Source organism: Anguilla anguilla, chromosome 5, assembly GCF_013347855.1.
Source record: "Anguilla anguilla isolate fAngAng1 chromosome 5, fAngAng1.pri, whole genome shotgun sequence".
NCBI classification, from domain to species: Eukaryota; Metazoa; Chordata; class Actinopteri; order Anguilliformes; family Anguillidae; genus Anguilla; species Anguilla anguilla.
In genome coordinates, this window is record NC_049205.1 from 12,731,412 (window position 1) to 12,753,286 (window position 21,875).

At 44.2% G+C, this 21,875-nt stretch overlaps 1 protein-coding gene across 2 annotated transcripts in view; it reads right to left on the bottom strand.

Annotated features, from left to right (window-relative positions):
- The window catches only part of fbxo41 (F-box protein 41), a 60,790-nt gene that overhangs the window by 30,081 nt on the left and 8,834 nt on the right, over nucleotides 1–21,875 (bottom strand). For both annotated transcript variants that reach the window (XM_035419144.1, XM_035419146.1), the window contains exon 2: nucleotides 11,700–12,751. In XM_035419144.1, coding sequence (XP_035275035.1) covers nucleotides 11,700–12,445 — 746 coding nt within the window. In that variant the 5' untranslated portion in view covers nucleotides 12,446–12,751. The remainder of the gene's footprint in view (nucleotides 1–11,699; nucleotides 12,752–21,875) is intronic.

Genomic DNA, 21,875 nt, shown 5'->3' on the forward strand with positions numbered 1-21,875 from the left:
AAAGATTAGGTGGGTGTTTGCCGAGTGGGAAGAATTGGGTTCATGTTTGCTAAGGAGATGGGACAAGGTGAAGGGGAGGCATGACCAAATATAAGCATGTTTGTTATTTCCGTGGCTTATAAATAAACCATGATAATAGCATTTATTTTTCAATGTATTTCTACACACAGTATTACATTCTTAAACAAGTATTAGCATTTTCGGATTTGACTTTCAAATATCAGTACAAGAAATTATTCTAAAATATGTTCTCTTTGTTAATTCCATCCCCCTCTCATCGTCCTTTCTCTGTCTCTTAATTTGCAGTGCCTCTTTCAAGGAGCGCACACGTGCACATGCACACACACACACACCTTGCAGGTATAACACTTAAAATGCATTCACAACCCTCCAGTCATTTTCTCTCTCCCATTCTCTCCTTCTCTCACTGTCTCTCTTGCAGAGTGCTCCTGGCCAAGGCTATGACTGGGCAGACAGCCCTGAGGAAAAGACAACCTATAGATACACCCATAATTCCCTGCTTCAGACAAGAATTCTGTATTACTCTTTCCTCCTTCATACAGGATTCATTTTTTTCCTTTTTTCAAAGTCGGGTCTCCATGTATTTACGCAAAGAGTTGCGTGACGAGACGCTCCAAGATGAAACAGATGTTCAGTTGAAGAGGCAAAATGAAAGCTTGCGGGGTTACCAAACAATCACGCAGAGCGATTTGCACAATTACGGAGCACGTTTATCAAATCTAACTCAGGGTTACATATTTCAGAGATCGACAACTGTTCTTCAGAAGAAAGAAAAACATACAATTATATTATTACTGCTTTCGTTGCAATTCACTATACCTTTCTCACTCATAGCATGACTAGACTGAAGAAAAAGCTAATGAACCCACAGGCATACGAGTTCCAAATACCAAACCGATTACCAGCTCCCCCAGCTTCTGAAAACACACAACTAAATGAGCTGGCATCCAGCAGCTCACAAAGGCCCGCATATAAGCTCTGTTTCCCTGATCTAGGGCTTCAGCATGAGAGCAATAGCCTGGCTTTAGAGCAATAGCCAGCACCAGAGCGATAGCTTCAGAGCAACAGCCAGTTCTGCTTTATTTCGCTCTCTGTCGCAATGCACAGCCGGTCAGTGGCATCTCAGCGGGATTCCCAGAGAGCCAAACCAGAATAAAGTACCACATACCGTCTCAGCATAACGGGTCAGGTCGAGCCTCAGTCTGTGGACCGATTTGTTTTTTTTCCTTTTCTGCCTCTGCCTTATCATAGACTAGCGAAAGAAGTTTATATTCTGAAAGTTTGCGAGCCCGGTCTGCTCTTATTCAGTTGAGATGAAAAACCCTCACATAAAACGTCAAAGGAACAGTAACATTTTTACTTTGTCTGTCTTTTGCGGCACAGAAACCAGGCTGCAGTCTATAGCAGCGACTGAATCAAAAGCACTTCGTTTTGTTTCATAAGTCCCCGGAGAAATGAATGTAGAATCAAACGCGCGTCCATAAAACAATACACTTCGCTGCGTACCACTCTGACTGCACATAGTCTTGATGAGAGAGCAGGGAGGGTTTATGTATTCATAAACTGCATACAGTGGTATTGAGAGAAATACACAAAAGAGCAGCCACCAAGGAGGGCTGCAGTTACTGCAGGCCCGCTCATGCTGGATGGGCCTGGTTTGAGGGATGACAGTGTGTGGCCCAGATCCACAAAGCGTTCATTCCTCATGGACACCGCAGAAGTCACTGGGTCTCTTTTCTTCGGTAATGTCAGTCCAATAATTACAGATCGAACGTTTGTTTGCACTGAGATGAATCTGCCATGAATACAATTAATGGTTTCACAGATTCGTACTGTATTTCAGTGGACAGTGGAGTTTCAGGACAAAGACAAAGGAGAAGTAGGTGGAGGTAGTATTTTTCTTTACATTTCTAATTCTATTTTTGTTTTCTCCATGATTTGGAGAACTGTCGTAACTGTACAGCACACCTGTGCCATCACTGCAACCTCATCCATCAGTTTCCAGAAAGAGCACGGTAGCACCTGCATCCTTAGAAACGCATGCAGCATGCAGCTTTTTGCTCACAATCCATCAGATAAGCTGCACGGCTACAGTCCCAGAAGGAAGACTGCAGGAGCCAGATCAACCAGGAGAAGTCTCTACTAAACAATGAGGCAAGGGCACCCTGCCAAGGGAAACTCTCCCTCCCTGGGTGACTAAAACAGAAGTGTTTTCAATGTCTACATTACTAACGAGTGAATAATTCCCAGAGCATGAACACAATAACCTGTGTTGGAAGAGTATGACGGCACTGGAGTAGCCGTGGCTGAACCACAGCATTAATCAGGGAAAAGGAAAGAAGGACAGGATGTCTATACTGATGAAAAAGCCCTTCAATTATACCAGCATTGCTTCACCCCAGGGGACAACGATAAGCTAAAAAAAGATTAGACTTAAATGCATTCTTCCCCAGGGGGGAAGAGATGACGCAGCATTATCAAGATGGCTCCTCTCCAACTGTCATCAGCCCGTGTGTAAGCACTTTGGACAGTGGGCACCTTAGACAAATGTAGCAACAGACACTGGACTGAAAGCAGAGAGCATTTTCAGTCCAATCCGAGGGAGTAGGGGTCCAGCCTAACTAGTTCAGAATTTAAGAAATACTATTTTAATGTGTGCCAAATTATACTCCACCTAAACAAAATATATCAATAACTGACATTTCTATCTATACTTAGTGCACATTTGAATATGAAATTACAAAAATGACAGTTTGCAATATATTTGAGGTCACAGCCAGTTAGGGTGCATTTTTTAAATTCAGCAACAAGGTCAGTATCTGTTGCAATTCAGTGACAGGGTCAATATCTGTTTGTGTACATACTTGGTTCACACAAGGTACCAGCTCATCCCCAAAGTCCGATTTCCAAGCTTGGCCACTGAGCTGGGACTGTCACCTCAAAGGCAGTCACACCATTGACCGAGCTCTTATTTTTACAGTAACTCCTAATACCGCTTGAGTTGCGTTGAGGTGAGCAGTGAAGAGTGCGACTGCACATTATTTAATTAGCTCCGTGTGATTCCACGCGACTGTCAACACTGCTACAGGTCTCCCCCTGGGTCTGCATAGTTCCAGATGTCTGATTGGACTAATGCAAATAGGCTTGTTAAGGCAACGTTCCACATGCCTGTCACACTGCCTGTACTAAACGACCAAAACAGATGATGTACAATTAGATGTGTTATAGAACCCTAAGCGTGGAGAGAAGCATTTATTTAGCTTTTTTGCCTTCCAGAAACCTCCACAAACACACAACACTCTGCATTGCAAGCACGCATGAATGACACTATAGCTACTGTATAGTATATAGGCTCTCTCGCACTGATACTGCAGACTTGCGGTAGTTTGTTCTGGCATTTGCTTAAGCACTTCTGAAAAGGGACATCAAAATACTAATTCTATATTTTCTAAAATCTCCAGCAAAAAACCCTTCCCGTAAGGACCTGTCAGTGTATTAAGGAAAAGCGTTCTCAGATTATATCCTTCAAGGCATAGTAAAATGGCTTTCTGTTTCTAAACAGTACATTCTAGAGTTTGCCATCATAATTTATTCATGAATTTTCAGTCCCCCGGAAAGCTCCGCAAGTGTGAATATCAAAGAAAATAAATGTAGCGTAGGCAGACTATTTATAAGTAGGAAAGATCCACATGCACACCATCCCCCACTATCAGTGCGGACCTACAGTATAAAGATGCATAATGGTAGAAGAAGCATGTATGTGAAAAACTTGGCCTAACATTGTAGTGCAGGGAAAGCCTAGCACCGAATAACATACAAGTGAAAACATGAATAAGACGATGCATTAGTGTGATGCAATGAAATGTTTATCTTGGAAATGACTGCAAGGCGCAGTGCGACCAACATAATTACAATGATGCAGGCACGCCTTGCTCCATGTCCAAGCGTACATGTCAAAATATTGGCTATGCACAGGTTTAAGGATATCACTAATTGTAATATTTGTAGAAGCGCATACAGAAAGCGTTAGCGTATTCACGTGTGATGTGCATGACACTCAGGGATTTATTAGACATCCAATTATTTGTTGGCACGATGTAATCGGGAAAAGATACCCTGTAAGCATATTCCATTTCCCTGGGTACCTGCTATGTAATTAGATGAAACAATAAATAAAAATAAATAAATAAATAAATAAACACCAACACAACAAATTAAATTAGAAGGAGACATCAGAAGAGTAGGAATTAAACAGGATTAAGCTCATTTCTCTATTCTCACACAGTCCATGTTCTCCTTGTTACATCGGTTCTGATGTGTCTACACGCGCTCCATTAACCGTCGGCCTATCAGCAGGAGCACATCACCATTTTCCACACATCCCACCTTGCTGACTTACTGTGGTGCATCATGAATTATAATTTGCTCCCCGGTAACCTCCGGCACCCAATTAAATTCCCGTTTTCCCCTACTGGCAGCCATAGGGCACAGGAGCATGCGGTGGTTTACGTTCAATATACAAAAACAGGCAGAGCCAATATGAGATTTCTGCTCTGTGTTCAGTACAGATCCAGGCATAGCTGTTAATGAGACATGGATCTATGTGCTGTGTTCAGCACAGATTCAGGCATAGCTGTTAATGAAACATGGATCTATGTGCTGTGTTCAGCACAGATTCAGGTAATGCTGTAACTCAAGGATCTCCGCATAGTGTTCAGTACAAAAACAGTGAGTGGTTGCATGAACCGACTGAGGGTAAGACTGGCAAGATTTTACTACGACTTCTAAGAGCGTGAAATCACTTAAAATATTGTCAAGTGTAAGGCCAGCATTAGAGAGAGAAAGAGGGAGAGATTAAGACAGACTGCAAATCTGACAAACGGATGAGAGGACGAACAAGAAAGGTAAGAAAGACAGTAAGAAGTGGAAAGAAAAAGGGCTCCATCTGTAATGAGCAGGATTAGAAGGAGAAGGAAAGAAGGAATGAGAAAAAGACAGGGAGAGTAAGAGCGAGAGAGGGTGAAAAGGATTAGAGCCCAATCTGCAATGAACATAAGGATGAGAGGAGGAGAAGGAAAGGAGAGAAGAGAAAGAGAGAGGGGTGGTGAGGTCCGGGGCACAGTCTGGGATAAGAGCAACGTGGCTAGCTAGCCACTCAATATGCTCCTGCGCTCATAGATTCTGTTTCAAAGCATCAGCACCCAAATGTGCATTACTAGCTTTTAAAAAATATATAAATCTCTAATTCAAATCCCCCAGCAAATCAAATGAACCAATTAAAAACATTCTAGAATGTATTCTGCCTGATCCCTTACTTCCTTCACAACGCACCCCACATTCTTTCTGTTATATGTGCCTTACGGGCATTTTCCCCAAAAACACTAAAGGTGTAATGTACAGTACTTAATGACCCATTAAGTTTAAAAATTAATTAAGCAAGCAAGCAAGGGTAAATTAATTATGCCAAACGTGTCCCCTGTGGGTTAATCTCCCTCACAGGTTACCCATTGAGGGCACACACGATCACTTCTGAGGCATCTGCAATTGCAACCCAACAAAGCAGAACAATGAAACTGCACAGTCAACAAGTACATGTGACTGGAGCACACGGCATGGTTATATTTCCTGAAAAAAGAGAGAAAATGACATAGAAAAGTAGCCTGGGGAAGTGGGGCATGCACTAATGTTACAATATTGATTTATACACTCTTGGCATGGGCTTCAATTAACTCTATTTGTCAGCAGATGGGGTATAGATTATGCACTCATCATATTTTCTGTCTGAACTAACTGCTAAAAAATGTATGGATTGATTTGATGAAACTAGGTAAAATAATTGCCTATGGGATTTGTGGGCTACTAGAACATCTCTTGAGAAGTGAACCACAATACAAAAGTTCCCGTTCTAGTTTCTCATGAGATCATCATGCTGCATATGTAATTAGTGTTACACTGTGGTCCACTGTGCCCCTTGCACTTGACACTGTTCATTGTTTTACTGGTAGTCTTGATGCAGGAGACTCCATAAATCCTTTCAAATTATCACTGCTCAGATGACATGTCACATGTCACAGTCATTTCATGAGCTAGGTTGACAATGGAAACCGTTTGCATTTGGCAACTGGAAAATTCTGCCCATTGTGTCGAACGTTGCTTGCGAAGAAAGTAAAGCTTGCATATACTAGAGAGCCAAAGTTCAGGATCAGCCGGGGATCAGTGTCTGCCTGCAGCACAGCGTTCGTTTTTGAGCCTTTTTATTTTAAATAAGGTAGAGGGAAAAGGTGCATGCTAATCAGACTGTGAACCGCTCAACCAATTTTGATGTTGGGGAGAGAAAGTGAAGCGTGCGATTATATCTAGATAAGTGTTCGAGTGTTTCCATGGCGACGGCTAACATCCGGCGGAGAGATGAATAGGGCAGATAAAAGTGGCGACTCGCAGCAAACCTCAGCTACAAAGCTACGGCCCCAACAAAAGAGTGGGAAAGCCATGCCACAGCTGGCGCCATGACAACTTGACTCCCGTCCAATCGCAGCTCAACCCCTTCTCTGGTCCCGCTCGAGTAGCTGGCCACCAGACAGACGTGGTGCCGCGCATATGACGAATGGTCTGGAATGAAAGTCCAATAAGCCGGGGCTAGCGCCAACTTAGCGGCACACAAAGAATCCAAGGGGTGTTTCTATACAAGCGATTGACAGGTTCTCTGTGCTCTTCGAAGCCTTAAGTCTTCAAAGGCCTACACATCAACCCAATCACAGCGATCCAGGGGGCGGGACAAGGCAACGCCCATAAATCCCCGCTAGCCAAATGTGCTCCACTTCCTCATCAGTCTGATCTCCTGTATCGAGGCACGGAACACTGTAGCATAAGCTCAAGGTAAGCTAACACCCTGTCCTCCAGTAAGCGGTCACCATGGCAATTCCATCCTCTGGATGTAATTGGCAATTGGCGGGAAGATGACCCTCGGTTGCGTGACTGATGCATTGTGGGAAGGCTTTAACACGGTTCTCTTTTTTTTTTGCGGCAGCTGCCGGTCTCCTCACAGCGATCGAGCCTTGCGAGAGAGGGGCGATACCAGAAGAGAAACGGCTTCCCATTCGCTCTGCGTTCAGGGTGGGGGAGGTTTCATTACGTGTTGATATAATGGTCTCTCTTCGCCGTTCCACTGCCGCCCCCCTCTCCTCACTCATCCTTCACGGAATAAATCTCGCAACATGGACCAGCCTGCTGCGTCTGTTGGCTCTGTTCAGCAGGCAGCTGAACAAGGCCCTGACGGTGCTCTTTATTCCCCCCTCTGTCAAACAGCTGCGCTTTATATTCACGACCCGGAAGACAAGAAAACCCCACTGCAAACCTGCCAGCCGGTGCCATACATTCCCTTCTCTTCACCTAGGAATGTGGGTAAACCCAGACAGGCCTGCCTGCCTTAACCCTTTGAAGAGTAGGCTTTTTATTTGTCAGTCAGTGTTCTATAAAATCTCTTTTAATAACCGTAGTGATTGTTACATCAGCATTAGAATGTTCAGTTAAGAACATTCTAATCATATATTTGTGATCTCACACCTCAAAGGATTAATACAACTTAAATACAAATCAATGAATCAATCAATAAATCAGGCCTTTTTAATAGAGCACATTTCATACAAATTTGCAACACAATGGGCTGAACACATATGCACAAACAATGCAAATTCACTAAGAGGTGTGCCAAAGTGAGAAAATGAAATTATTTGTCAAAAATATTGTACGTGTAATGGAGATTTCCAGAAGGCACATCCACGAATACCTGATTGACAATGAGAACAGAGGGCAAAGTGAAAGCACATTCTGACACCTGGCCCGAGGACAGTACAGTGCTGCATATTATGCATGCATTACCCTTGGAGAGGGAGAGAGGCCGTACATTAATAGGAGCTGTCTCATGAGAGGAGGATCTCATTCAGTACACCAGGGATGCCAGACCAGGGATATCTGGGAAATGTAGGGAGGGTAGTTGCATGCAAGTGAATGTAAAATGTTGTTTTTTTCATGAGGAAAATCGCAGGCATCTGGCAACATTGAATCCAACAGGCTGCATTACCACCTGTATGCACCAGGACCTGGTGCCATGCGCCTGCAGCCCGCAGCTTGCAGCTTGCAACCTAGTAATGACTGTGCACAGTGTAGCTTATTAGCATTGAGTGTCTTTGCTGAAAGACAAAAAAGCCATTGGCTCTAATCTAAACTAAACTCTAACAGCCTGTCAGGGCGAAATGTATATCCTTGTGAGAAATGGACAAAGCATGCTTAATTTCTCCAGGAGCAGCCTTTCAGTTATGTTGCATCCTTTTGTTGCTGTCCTGGAATCGAAAAGTTTAATGGGCCTGGGGAAAAAAAGCAATTTAAGACTGCTTTCTAACAATGAGGGTTTTCATAGCTTGAGAAGTAATCAAGTTTTTCAACAAATTTAAGCTCAGCTATTATGCTCCCTGGCCATACACCTCAAATATTCCTATTACACTCAGGCATATTGCTGTGCGGGCTGGTAACTTCAATTAAGCAATATATAATATGTATTTATTGTCAGGCCCATCTCAGGTTAGCAGTCTTTCGTGCTCCTATGTACTGTTGCTTTTTTCATTGTGTATTCATCTTTGTTCACTGTTTTATTATGTTGTTTTTATTACGTCAACTTTATTACTATTTTATAGCATTTCCCCTGCCCTGAGCAGTGCTATGCCTTAAAAAAAAACACTACAAAGAGTTAGAAATATAACAACTCTATAAAAATTAATATACATATAAATACCATGATATCACTTTTAACTCTTTAAAAGCTTGATACAATGACTCATTTTGTCATGGAAACAAAAGCAAATGAAAAGCAAACAAAAGCAGTCTAACACAATAAGCCTACATACTTCCCATCATGCCTCAGCCCAAGGTTCTTCACTGTCTCCGCTCATATGGAGTCAGACCAAAGGACCAATCACATACTCAGGAAATGTGACCAATAAACACAGTGACCACTTGTTATCATGCTTTACCATCTGTGTCCGCAATTTACTTCATGCACTGCATTCAAAGCAAACGCAGTTCACCTGGCAACGTCTATCCCAGTCTCAGGGAATGTTGCTGTAGAGACGCGCCATCAGTTTTTAAACAGGAAACGTCCTTTCCATGCTTTCCAAATCTCATGCAGCTGTAATTTTGGCCTTGCCTACCGAAGTCTCTATGTTAGAGAGGTCAGTTTAAAGCAACTTGTCCAGTGCAGCTTTAGGATCGCAAATATAATTACGCTAATGACCTTGGCCTAGTATTGTCTCAAGATACGGGTGCCAACCTTCACCAGAGATCCTAAAAAAAATCCTAGATAAGAAGATCCTAATAAAATCCTAGATAAGAAGATCCTAATAAAATCCTAGATAAGAAGAAATAAAAACAACAGCGCCAGGGCCAAGAGGAGGTCAGCACATCCATTTCAAACTTTGTTTTCACTGTCAGATCAACAGATGCGGCATCATGGCTTGGGGGAATAAAGGAGCTTGCAGTATCAGGGACAAGGTAGCAAGCCAGGGCTGCGGGCACCATTCCAAACACTTTATCCCACAAAAGGCTAACTGTTATGACAAATCTCTGTTAGCTATTAACACTATAATTTTTCTGTCCTGCTCTTTCCAAGAAGTTGATCATTCATAATGCAGCATGCCACCAAAAAAAGAAGAAAAATCCTTGAAATAACATAAACATACAGCACCTTGCAAAAGTCTTCATACCCTCATTTTTCACATTTTGCTAGATTGCAAATGATACATTCATATTTCTATCCATTTCAAGGTTTCCTGTAGAGAATTGCAGCCCAGGCAGAGTAAAACTGCCCACCGCCACCCCCCCCACCCCCCCTCCCTCCCCCACCTCAGACTAGACACTGCCCCTATCAACAAAATCCACTAATGGAGTCAAATGGTCAACACACAATGGTAAAACTAACTTCAAACATCACTTGAAATGAAGCTAAAAAGAAATACAACTAAAATAGAGAAAATCACTATGACTGAGTTCATTTTAACGATTTACTGTACAATTGGCCACAGTATGTTTGGATTTTTTATTTTTTTTAAATCTCTGGGTTAACTGAATCCAAACTAATCTAAGAAAACACCCTGAAAACAATGTTCTCTCTTTTTTCTGTTAATCATTAAGGTTGGGTTCAAGTTAACATTCACCTCTGGTCATTCATTCATTGCTGTTTTTCTTTACCAAAGGCTAGCTTTACCCACATGTCTTGTGTACAGTTAATCTAATGACTGTACTGTTCTCTTCAAAATACGTGCTCAAATTGGCCCAGTTTTCAGGCAACTATCTTGTCCATTCATTCTACCAAAAGCTGACTAGAGGTAGCCCAATTGAGCAAACATTTTTGTTGAGGGCAGCTCTCTTTCAACCTTCGAATAAAGAAATTCATCAGAAACATGAAAGCCAACCATGCTAGTGGCGTTTTCGCACACAAAAGACACAGACCTCATTGGTTAAAAGAGGAGATTTCATTGAAGTTGAGAATAAAGCACTTTGCTGTCACTTATGCATATCCAAACCATGCAATGTAGTCACTTAATAGGATGCTGGGCAACCAAGTGAGGACAGAACACAAGCGCAGTATGCTTCATGGCATACGGTCTACCAGCAGGAGGAAGACTACATCATTCCCCATGAGGAAGTCATCCCACTCACACTTAGACAAGAGAAACCCCCCGCTGCCATTCTAAAAATCAGAAAATCAAAGTGTGAATATATTATATAATACCAAAAAAAGAATTCAAAATATATTATCCACAAATGTATCACTTATTAGATGTAAACCTTTTATCTAATTGCATGTAAAGGTTGCAGCATATCAGGCCAGATGTTCTTGTCCAAACAGGGAATTGTGGGTGCAGACTGAGTTAGAGAGAGAGGGCCGGACCGGGGGCAGACATCTGGCCAAGGAATGCTGGGGAGCAGCATGGGTCATGTGAGAAGGATAGAGGAGGGCGGGGTCACAACTCTGTGCTTTCTGACACAGTGCAGAGGGGCCTCTCTACAGGGGCTGTGTGCAGTGATGCAGTACAACAGAGATGACCAATCACACACACACATGCACATACACACACACACACACATGCATGCATGCATGCACAAACACACACACACACACACACACACACACACGCGCATGCATGCATGCATGCACGCACACACGCACAATTGCACATCAATCACAAATTACACATTCTTTGTAAATGGAATTTGGGCTATTTAAAATGGAATCAGCCATTCTAAAATCAAATCAAACAGCTTCCGCAGACAAATAATTGATTGAGTGGCAATTGAAATGCAGGTCCAATGAGCAGGAAGCACAAATTAAATGTCACTGCTAGCACAGGCTGTCTGTCCTTGGTGCAGGATTGGCCATAGTGATGTGGGATATTCTATCTTATTCTATTCTATTCTATCAGATGACACATTAAACTCAAACTTTGTTAAAACAGCCTCTTAGTCCTCTCATAGAGATTACCAGAAATAAAATCCCTCAATCATGACTCCCCAAGACAATACCATAGGTGATGTGTTTGTATCCTAAAGGCCTGTAATGAAAAATAGTAACCTAACCTAAAGGGAGTATTTGTTTTGTTTATTTGGATGGAGCATATGGTACTCACTGCTGCTTGTGGGTCAGCTCCTGCTCCTTGTTGACCAGGTCCTGTTTGAGGGTGGCCAGCATCTCCACGGAGACGTCCACCTGCCTGGAGAGCTCGGAGGCCTTGTCTTCCAGGTCCTGCTTCTCCTGGCTGAGGCGGACGCTCTCCTGCTTGGCCTTCTCCAGCTCGGAGCTCTTCCGCTCCAGCTCCACCTGCAGGCGCCCCACCCGCGCCGCGATCTTCTGCTCCACCTCCTCGGAGAGCTTCTCCAGCCGCTCGTCCAGCTCCAGCTTCTCGAAGGCCCGCACCTTGAGCCGGGCCAGGCCCTCCTCGTAGGCGGCCTCCACGGCGCTGGCGGCCACGTTGGCGGCCACGGCCACGGCGGTGCCGGGGTTGGGGGTGTTGGCGGAGGCCATGCCTTTCTTGATGAAGATCTCGCTCAGGGGGATCTCCACATTGGGGATGCAGCGGGCGGCGGCCGCCGTCAGGCCCAGGTCCTCCGCGCAGGGCAGGTCGTAGGGGAAGCGCTGGTCCCGGGCGCGATGCTGCTCGGCGGGGTCGCGCCCCCCGCCCGCCGCGGTCAGCAGGGGCCGCTCGGTCACCAGGGGGACCAGGGCCCCGTCGCAGACGCTGTTGGACTTGGACAGCACGTAGAGGGTCTCGTAGGTGTGGTTGTACTCCAGGTGCGCCCGGAGGGAGGAGAGGCTTCGGAAGCGCTTGTGCTCCCCGCAGCGAGGACAGCGGTAGGGCAGGTCCAGGGAGGCCATTCCGCCACGCCGGCGGCCTTCACGCTCCGCCGCGGCCGCGCCGGCGGGTCAGCGCGCTCCTCGAGCTGCGGGCGGCGCCCGGCATGGCGGAAAGCGAGGGGGGCGGGGCCGGTTCGCTAGGCGGGGCCTGGGGAGACGGAGGGCGTGGCCCGCATGACCAGTCGCCTGCCCTCTCTGTGGACCCCCGCGTAGAATCTGAGGACCCCTCCCACACGTACGCACAGGGGTGAGGGGAAGGGGGGGTCGTGTTCTCGTCACTCGGTGCTGCCCTCTGCTGGTGCTTTGCCGTCAGCTCTCTGCTTCATGCTGAAGGAGAGGAACAGATTGACACCAGTTAAGAGTGCAGATAAATATAGATCCCATTGCTCTCATCTGTCTGACAGCAATGTTTCAATAATCTAACACCTGCTATGAGAAATGGACCTCTCCTCATTATTCCTTTTGGTCTTCAGCACTGCACTGAAAGCACAGATTGGGCCATCTTTTTTTTTTTTACTTTATTTGGTATTGTTAAAAATAGCTCAGCTTTGGAGAAAATAGAGAGAGAGCGAAAGCAACTGCAGTGCAATGTGCTGTGCCATTAAAGCAAAAATGGAGACAGTTTATAGGAGATCCTTATCCGCTGTTATTAATTGCCCAATGCGGCATACCAAATTCTTTTGTAATGGTAGAAGGAGAAGGAATGTTATTTCTCAGCAGGGAAAAAATGTCAAGCTTAACAGTTTCAGAAACATATCCAACGTAACAATTTTGAGATTGTTTTGAATGAAAAGGTTTTGAGTTTGTAGTAATGCCATGTGAACAACAGGCTTCCCTTGAGTTGCATCCCTGTCCTTTTATTACATTCCTTGTTTCATTAGTCCTGAATTCTTACATAGGTCTACCACTCTCATAACCATGGTCTGACAGAACAAAGGAGCAAGCATCTTTCATAACCAAGATTAAATTTCCCTCTTTCACTCCTTTACCAGTTCAGATGATGCTCCTCAGATATTTAGGCCAGGCCCATCATTGCAACATCCTCAGTTAATTCAAGAGAGAACAGGCAACCTCTGCAGCGGACCAGCACGGTCGCAATGTCAAAGACTGCACCTTCTGCACCGCTGGAGCAGACAGAATGTAGACATCCAAAAGACCAGAAGAGTTTTGAAGGGTGAGGAGAGCCTTGCTGACAGAAACACGTCCACCCTGGACAAAGCTACAATCACACCCCATCCCAGGTGGCTACCACACTCAGTACTAGCATGATCAGGATCCGACAGAGACCTTAGACCAGGGCTGCCCAACCCCATTTCTAGAGATCTACTGTCCTGCAGGTTTTCACTCCAGCCCTAACAAAGCACACCTCATTCAACAGCTGGAGTTCTTAGTAGAATCAGGTGAAGCATTTAGGGTTGAAATGAAAACCTACAGGATAGTAGATCTCCAGGAACAGGCTTGGGCAGCCTCGCCTTAGGCATTACAGTACGATACATTGCGACAGGCAGCTTTAGTAATTCTTTTTCGATCGCCATTCGGACAGATGTCTCCAGCGGACTGGGGTATAGCACACAGCAGCACCAGTTCATTAAAGGCACAGTGAATAAACATCACTGCAGAACACGGAAGGGTCAGACTACATCGCCCATTATCACGGCACTGGCATCAAACAGCATGGAAACATCGCTGTTGGAGGGCTTCCAGCTGATTTTGTGCATCGTGTACATTTCCGAAGTCAGGACCTGGGCTCTCTGTGTATCCAGTCCCCTGAAAAGACGAATACCCAGAGAGCTCCACGCAGCGTTAAGTAGTTTAGCATCAGATGCCGAGTCCTTAGGTCAGCTTTACGCTGTGTAATTAAGAGTCTGAAAGGTCATATGGGGCCAGGTATCTAAAAGAAGATTTGTACGCACTTATGATGGTCTTCAGCATCCTTTCAGTGCCGACTTTGACCTTTATTTTCTCCCTAAACCTATTTCCACTGTACTTGCAAGCCTTTGAAGCTCTCAAGCAAATTAATTCATGTGAAAGTCTGAATTCAAGCCACCGGAGACCCCATGCCTACAAGTAATTATTCTCAGAAGCGGACTGAGATCTAGGCTAGCAATATCTCGTGCGTCAAGCGATGCCTTTTAATCCACTTTGATGCCATAATTCAGTCTGCCAGTAGGTGGCCATTTTGCTGGTTCTTATCATTCCCAGTCCTTCAGTATTTAATAGAAATGAAATTGGGGCCAGCCTTCTGATGTTTGCTTGAACCTCACAATCTTTCAATCAAGATTGTTCATTTGGGGAATGAAAAGCGCTAACACCATGAGGAACAGCTAGTGACTCACCAGGGTTCAGAAAGTGACCATCCCCACTTTAATTAACGCTGCACGTCTGTGTGATTTAATTGAGTTAACGAGGCAGGCGTTTGTACAGTGCTATAAGCCTCCACTGAACAGAAATGGGGTTGAGAATTTAAAATTTTAGAATTTTAAAAAGGCTGCAATAAGATTGGTCCTTTGGTCTTGCACATGTGAACTGATAATAAATAGCTTCATGCGAAACAGATATTTTGTAAAAAAGATATAAAACTAGACATACTCACTATTCAAAGGTCTAAAAATTGCAACTCTCATAAATGTAAATCTTTTTTTGTGTTGTTCATACATTAAATATTAAGTTATATTAATACATCCATTATGTACAGTATACCCGCTTATTATGGGCAGGGATGCATATTCAATACATATGCAAAAATCTATTCAGTGCATGTGCATATGCATTCAATTCAATACATATGCAACGTTGACATGAAGAATATTGCACCAAATGTATTTCACGTGAATACTTAGGATTTGTATTCTAAAGGTTTTTGATTATGGTGGGGGAAGGACTGCTAATGACACTGTGAGATAATGAAACCCTGAAAAGGCTCTACTCTTCAGTAGAGCAAGAGATCCAATTAGTGAAAAAAAGTGGAAACGCTGGTACTAAGTATTACATTTTTTAAAGCAAAAAGTCAGCCTCAATGTAAATTGCACAAAATTCTGACCTTTTACCCTTCACAAAGATTTTGCTCAAACATGAGCTCTTTATCTAAGGAATGGCTGTACCTGTAAATGCAACAAAAAGATAATAATCATTTTAATAGCTCAAAGATAAGTACCACATTTGTAGGTTCCACCACAGAGATGCACAGTCATTAACTGTGATGGTCATACACTTTCATTTTCAAATATCTTTTCTGCTGTAGTTTCTGAAGGAATCTGGAGGTACAAATAAGGCTGTGCGGCTGGGAGGTCTGCAGGACCATGGACAGCAATGGCTTCAAAAACAAGCAAGCACACCCGAGGCTGGCTGGTAATCAGCCCAGGTGTTGCTTCTTCCCTTTGTCAGGACATCTATAAAGACACAGCTTGCTCTGCCTTATGGGGACAGGCATTCAGAAACACGCCTATTGTGTGGTTCGGAGCTGCAAAATCCTCCGTTTATATTTGAATTGCTTCCAGCTGCTGCGATTGTCTGCATTCCCTCGGTCGTGTACCTCCCCCACCCCCTCCCTGCTTCAATTTTCTGAATAAACAGCTGGACAGGTTCCCTGCTTGGAAGGGGACATTGGGTCCCGCAATCATACCAGAAAAGAGTCATTTGCATTCAAAGGAACCTTGTTAGATCTTAAAATGGGTCTGCGGTTAACTTCTCCCCAATGACAGACTCACTAGCAGTCGGATCTGTCAGTCTGTCAGGCCAGGATGACGGCCCATCTGGCCTGACAGAAAATAGACTGCTTTAACACATCTATCAAAGGATGCTAGCTCGGCACAAGCTGCTTCCCGAAAGAGCCTATTTTTCAGCTTTTGTGTTCTCCCTCTCTTATCCATTTACCACCCGATACAGTGGCCACGCCTGTCACTGGACCACAATGCCCGGCACCTAAAATCCAGTGAAACTTCACATTTGGATAAACATGCACATCAACTTTCAAAGCCAAGTCGAGAAAGGCAGAACGGTGAATTTCTGAGACCAAGCCCACCAGAGACAGTATATTCATTACATCAATCTATTTCATCTCAGAAACATCCCACACACATTCTGTACCTGGCACGCAATGTATCTGTAGCTGTCTTAATACAATTATCTAGCCGGCTTTATGCAATTTGCATGTTAGCAATTTAATTTTCAGTACTTCCGAGCCCTTAATAAGTCTTTAGCATTTTGTAAGCCACATCCTCTCATATTTAATCTAATACTGTTGGCCAGTATATTGAAACATTCTAATAAGCTGTGCGGTGCACATAAGAATTTAAGTGAAAGAATTAAATGCGCTCCAATATAGTTAAATGTGCACATATGATTGAGTTTTTATTCAATCTTCTGCACCAAAAGATCGATTAATCAAAAAATCATTGCACCATTTTTTCAGACTATCGTGGATCGAGGATAAATATTCCAGTTATACATTACTAATTACAAAACTTCCCCAAATGTCCCCAAATCCTGTGGTACAACTGTTAATTTTAACAAAATCAATCCTGGACATTTCTGAATTAATTCTGTCACATACAGTCGGAAATATGCAGCTTTTAGGGGTGTATATATTAGCTCTATTTGTAAAAAAAAAAAAAAAAAAAAAAGAATGAGCATATTAGCACTCCTCCTCTTGGATGTTCTCAGACAGAGCTCAACAGTTGTGCCAAGTACAGAACAGCTGGGCCAAGGCAGTAATTAAATGTCTGGACAGAGTGAGCGACAGAGAGAGAGAGAGCGAGAGAGAGGGGGCGGGGGGGGTAGGGGGAGAAAGTTGGAAGGATGAGAAGGAGATGAAGTAAAGAAAGAGAACATATTTAAAATTTACTGGTATTTGAGAGAGCATACTGGCATAATACACACCCTCATTAAAACAAGAAAGCTCCAGTCACAGGCTAAGGGGCAGGGCCTGCACCAGACAGGCCAAGAGACTGTATAATTGGCCAGCATAGAGACGTGGCATCCTGCCAGTTATGTGTCACTTCCTGCCATGGCTTTGGTGGTCAGCTTTTCGCATCTCCCTTGACATTAGAGCTGACTGTTCAAGATTTACTTTCTACAAACACACACACACACACACACATAAAATTAAACTGAACAGCCCACAAAGCAATGGACGTTTCCAGAATTCAAACTTTCCCACATTTTTTAAATTCAACAATAACAACTTGACAGCAAGTTTGAGTCCGAGGAATGACACTGCCCTTGTACCCGTAAGCAAAGTACTTAGCCTGAATTGCTTCTGTATACGTCCAGCTGTGCTACGCAAAAATGCAACGTTGCATAAGTTGCTCTGGAAAAGTGTGCCTGGTAAAATGCCTGTAATGGGTCATAAATATAGCCTTCACATATCCTCCAGAAACTGTAATATAGATTAAAAGAGAAATGTTCAGTAAAAAGCTGGCAAAGCCAAATATTATCTCCAGACTGCACAGTTAACTGCTCCATTTCTGCAATGGCAAAGCACCGACTGCACCCGCGTAACACTCTACAGCACTGCCTTTCACCCAAGAGCCCCTGAATCATATCAAGAGTCTTCAGTGAATAATGTTAGCAATTTTAAAGGCTCTAAAGGCATCTAGTATAACTAACTTGCCAAAACTCTGGTAAAATAGCAAGCAGTTGGTGGCTGCTGGGTGGATCCTGCTATGGCTCATCCTGATCATACTGTTCTCACGCATTGCATAGGCCCCGAGTTCTGGTATCAAATCCGGACCGCGCCACTGCCGGCTGTGCTTGGCAGCCTTACAGGGCAATGCGCAACTGGCGCTAACGTTGCCCGGAGACGGGATAGCATCAGTCAGCCGGGTTTACTGCATGTCACTGCTCGCTAGCAACCACCCCAGGACTGCAATTCCGCCTGTCGAGCTGCAGATGATGAGTCTGACCCAAGCCCAACTCACCAAATCGAAAAGTGATAAGCAGCGGCAGCAACTCCACGTGCTGCATCGCAGAACACGTGTGTGTTAGCACTCTCAAACCGATAGGGGTGGCTGCAGCCGTGAGCACCGATATGTGCGCAATTGGGTGATTTAAACAGCAGTTTGTGCCAGTGTGCTAACATGGCCTGAACTGCAAGTTAAAAGCATCTTTTATTCCTCTGTTTGAATCACACTGATATTTTGACTTTTTTTTTTTACCCATTACAACAGTTATTTTCATTGAGTTCCAACTCTATATTCCAAAGTATAAACTGCATTTAGTATAACATGTAACTATATATAACAGTAGTTTGATATGTTCAAAAGAACATTTATGTTGTTCAAGCTACACAATAAACAGTCCATGAATAAACTCCTTAGGTCTCTCAGATGCTAAGTGCAAGCATATATATATTCGGCTCGCTGAAATGTCATGTGACCACTAAGACCCTCCAGCCCAGAGCTCTGGCATTAGAGAGAGACAACCTCTTTCAATCAATCTCTGAAATCCCTGAAACGAGAAAAGACAGCCTCTTAGTCATGTCTAGGCCTAGAACATGTGTCTTTCACTCGTAACCATAGTGACATCACTTCCCACGGTCACACACATGCGCACACTCACACAAAAGCCTCCTCTTACTGCATTTGCAACCTTGCCGCCCACAGGTTTTTAACTATTTCAGCCTCCTGTACATGGGAAGAGTCTCACTAGTGGTATGTCTATGTCTCTTCAGTGACAACTCCATGTATATTTTTTTCTGACTGATACATCACTCTCTGTGTCACCACTGGACCATGGCTCATTGCTTCAAGATGGCAGTCAAAAATGAAAAGGATCCCTTTATAAAGTCAAATATGCTTCACTGTGAGTTCAGCTGTGAAGAAATGACTGTCTTTTCAGTTTCATGATTTCTCATCTGACATTGATTCACATCAGGTCAAACTGAGCCATAAAGAACAAAGCAATTAAGAATTCAATCACCGTGCAGTATCTTAGAGCTTAATTATGAAAAGATATATTACTGTACCATGTGAAACCTTTAAAAAGGGGAGGCTACTGTAAAAGCTATCATTTTGATGCAAAAATGTGTCATTCAAATCTAGCTGAAGACTCACCTGCCCCTATTTACATAAAACTCATCTTTCGTCCATGCGTGAGTTTTTCTGTGTGAGAGAATTCTGCAGTTACGGGAGATATATCATGGACAGGAAGCGGCGACGCAGCTCTCCCGCTAACGTAGCACTTCGGAATCAGTCAGGGATGTAGACATTGGTAAACACGCATATCACCGAGCATCAAATGGCCCGTTCTGACTAAACATCTCATCTATCGGGCCGGGTCCGCACAAGCGGAGAGCGCCGACCGTAGAAACGCGGCCCGGCGGCCCCAGACGACCGCCGGCTGTCAGCGGGGCGGTGCCTTCGAACAGCACGCCGGCTGATTCCGCCGTCGGAGGCAGACGGCTGAGGTGGGAGGTGCGGGAACGGCTGACTCACAGGTAGCGTGGGAGAGAAGAGAGGAGGAAACCGGGGGGGAGAGAGATCAGTGAAGGAGGGAGGGGAGGAGCGGTGAGTGGGGGGGGGGGGTGATGAAGAGAGACAGGGGTTCACTCCCAAAAGCTGGCGGTGGCAGGAGGTTGCCGTGGTCACCCCGTGAAGGAGATCTCGGGGTTCCGAGCAGGTGGCACATAGAGATGGAGTTATGGCGGAAAGCTCAGATGACGTGGGAGCAGATTCTCCCAGTTCTGTGGCACAGATTGCAGGAGCACCAGCGAGGAGAGAGGAGGTGAGAGTTTTGAGAGTTGACACTAACAGGGAAGGAAGAATGAAAAAGTTATGTTCACCTGGAGGGGGAGGTGGTAAGGGGGGGCGGGGGCTAGAGGTGTAATCATCACTGATTGCTGCTTGTGAATCCTTTTTTTGTGATCACAGGTCTGTGACAAACAAAGCACTTCTTAAAAAAGACTGAGAGAGAAAGATAGAGCATAGCACCTCTCCGCGTTAGAAAAACACTACTGTGACCTCAGTCCAACTCCAGTAGGCAAAGATTTTCCCTTCCCCATCTCACACAAGCAACAAACACACTAAGCAGGCTCTCCACGATACAGAACAGAATATATTGATCCTTTTTCATTTGTATACAGTTGCTGGAACACAGAACCACACACAAAATGTGGGAATCCGTGTGAGAGAGCGGTTTTAATTAGACCACAGGGGAGACAGCGGGACTGTTGCATGCAACAGTCCCGCCCGTACACTCCCGTTTGCAAGCAAACAAGTAAAAGCAAAACAAATCTTTACTTTCAATTCTCATTCTGCACAGAGCAAAGGTATCACTACATGAAGGACATGAGGATGACTTGACCAATGTGGCTGGTGATTGTGTAGGCCACTGGGTTCATTGTGTTTTTAAATACTGCAAACCTGGTTTGACGGGTTATGGAGAGAGAATGTCAGAGTGATGGAAATATCACTGCAAATCTTTTTCCCCAATGCTATCGGGCTATATCTTCTCACTTCTACCCTTTCTTCATCCCTCCTTTCTTCTCCTCCTCCCGCTGTCCCCTCCCATGCTGTGGGGCCTCACTGCAGGGGCTCTGACCCAAGCTGAGATTTCAGATTGGCCCTCATCCTTCATGAGATCAAACAACGACAGCGTTCATTCACACCCGAACACACTGTCTCTCAGCAGTGAAGGCTACTGTTAGCAGCAGGGAAGTAATAAGTCCAAATATGTTATGCTCCCACTGATCAAAGACAGCTCAGTTTGCATGTTGTTATAGCCAAGAACTCCATCCTCTCCACTGCTCTGTCTCTGTTTGTATATGCATATAAATATGTATACACACACTCACATGCACACTATATATATATATAGCCTATATATATATATATATATATATATATATATATATATATATATATACACACTGTATATATCAAGAGCGAGAGAGAAAAAGACAGAGAGAGAGAGAGAGAGGAGGTGGAGGAGGAGGAGGAGAGAGAGAGAAAAAGCCAGCAGATGATTCCATGTATGAGGCTGACATTCTTATCAATAAAATATGACCCTGATCAGTATGACTCACGCACTGCTGTACTGGCTTGCAGCGCCTTGTTCACGACAAAAGAAGAAGAAAGCAATCCCAGCATCCTACTCTCTCCAGTGCATGACACCAGCAGAGCTAGCACTGCCCTGTGAACATCATTCAATGCTACATACAAGCCAACAGAAAGTGAACTTTACCATTAGGAAAGCACGCACAATGTTGCCTCTACCATGGAAACGGCACTAATAGTGGGCCTATGTAGCAGGAATCTCTATCAATATCTTACTTCATAAGGAATGGCTGTGTTACAATACACAGTAAAATGGCCAGTGCTAATTCAACTCTAACAGAGTACATTTGGTCCAACTCCAGTTGAATTAAGACTGGACATTTTACTGTGTATAAGCATGTGTCGGCCGGGTAATCTGAGAATAATTCAAAGATAAGCACTTCATTATGCAATCAGGC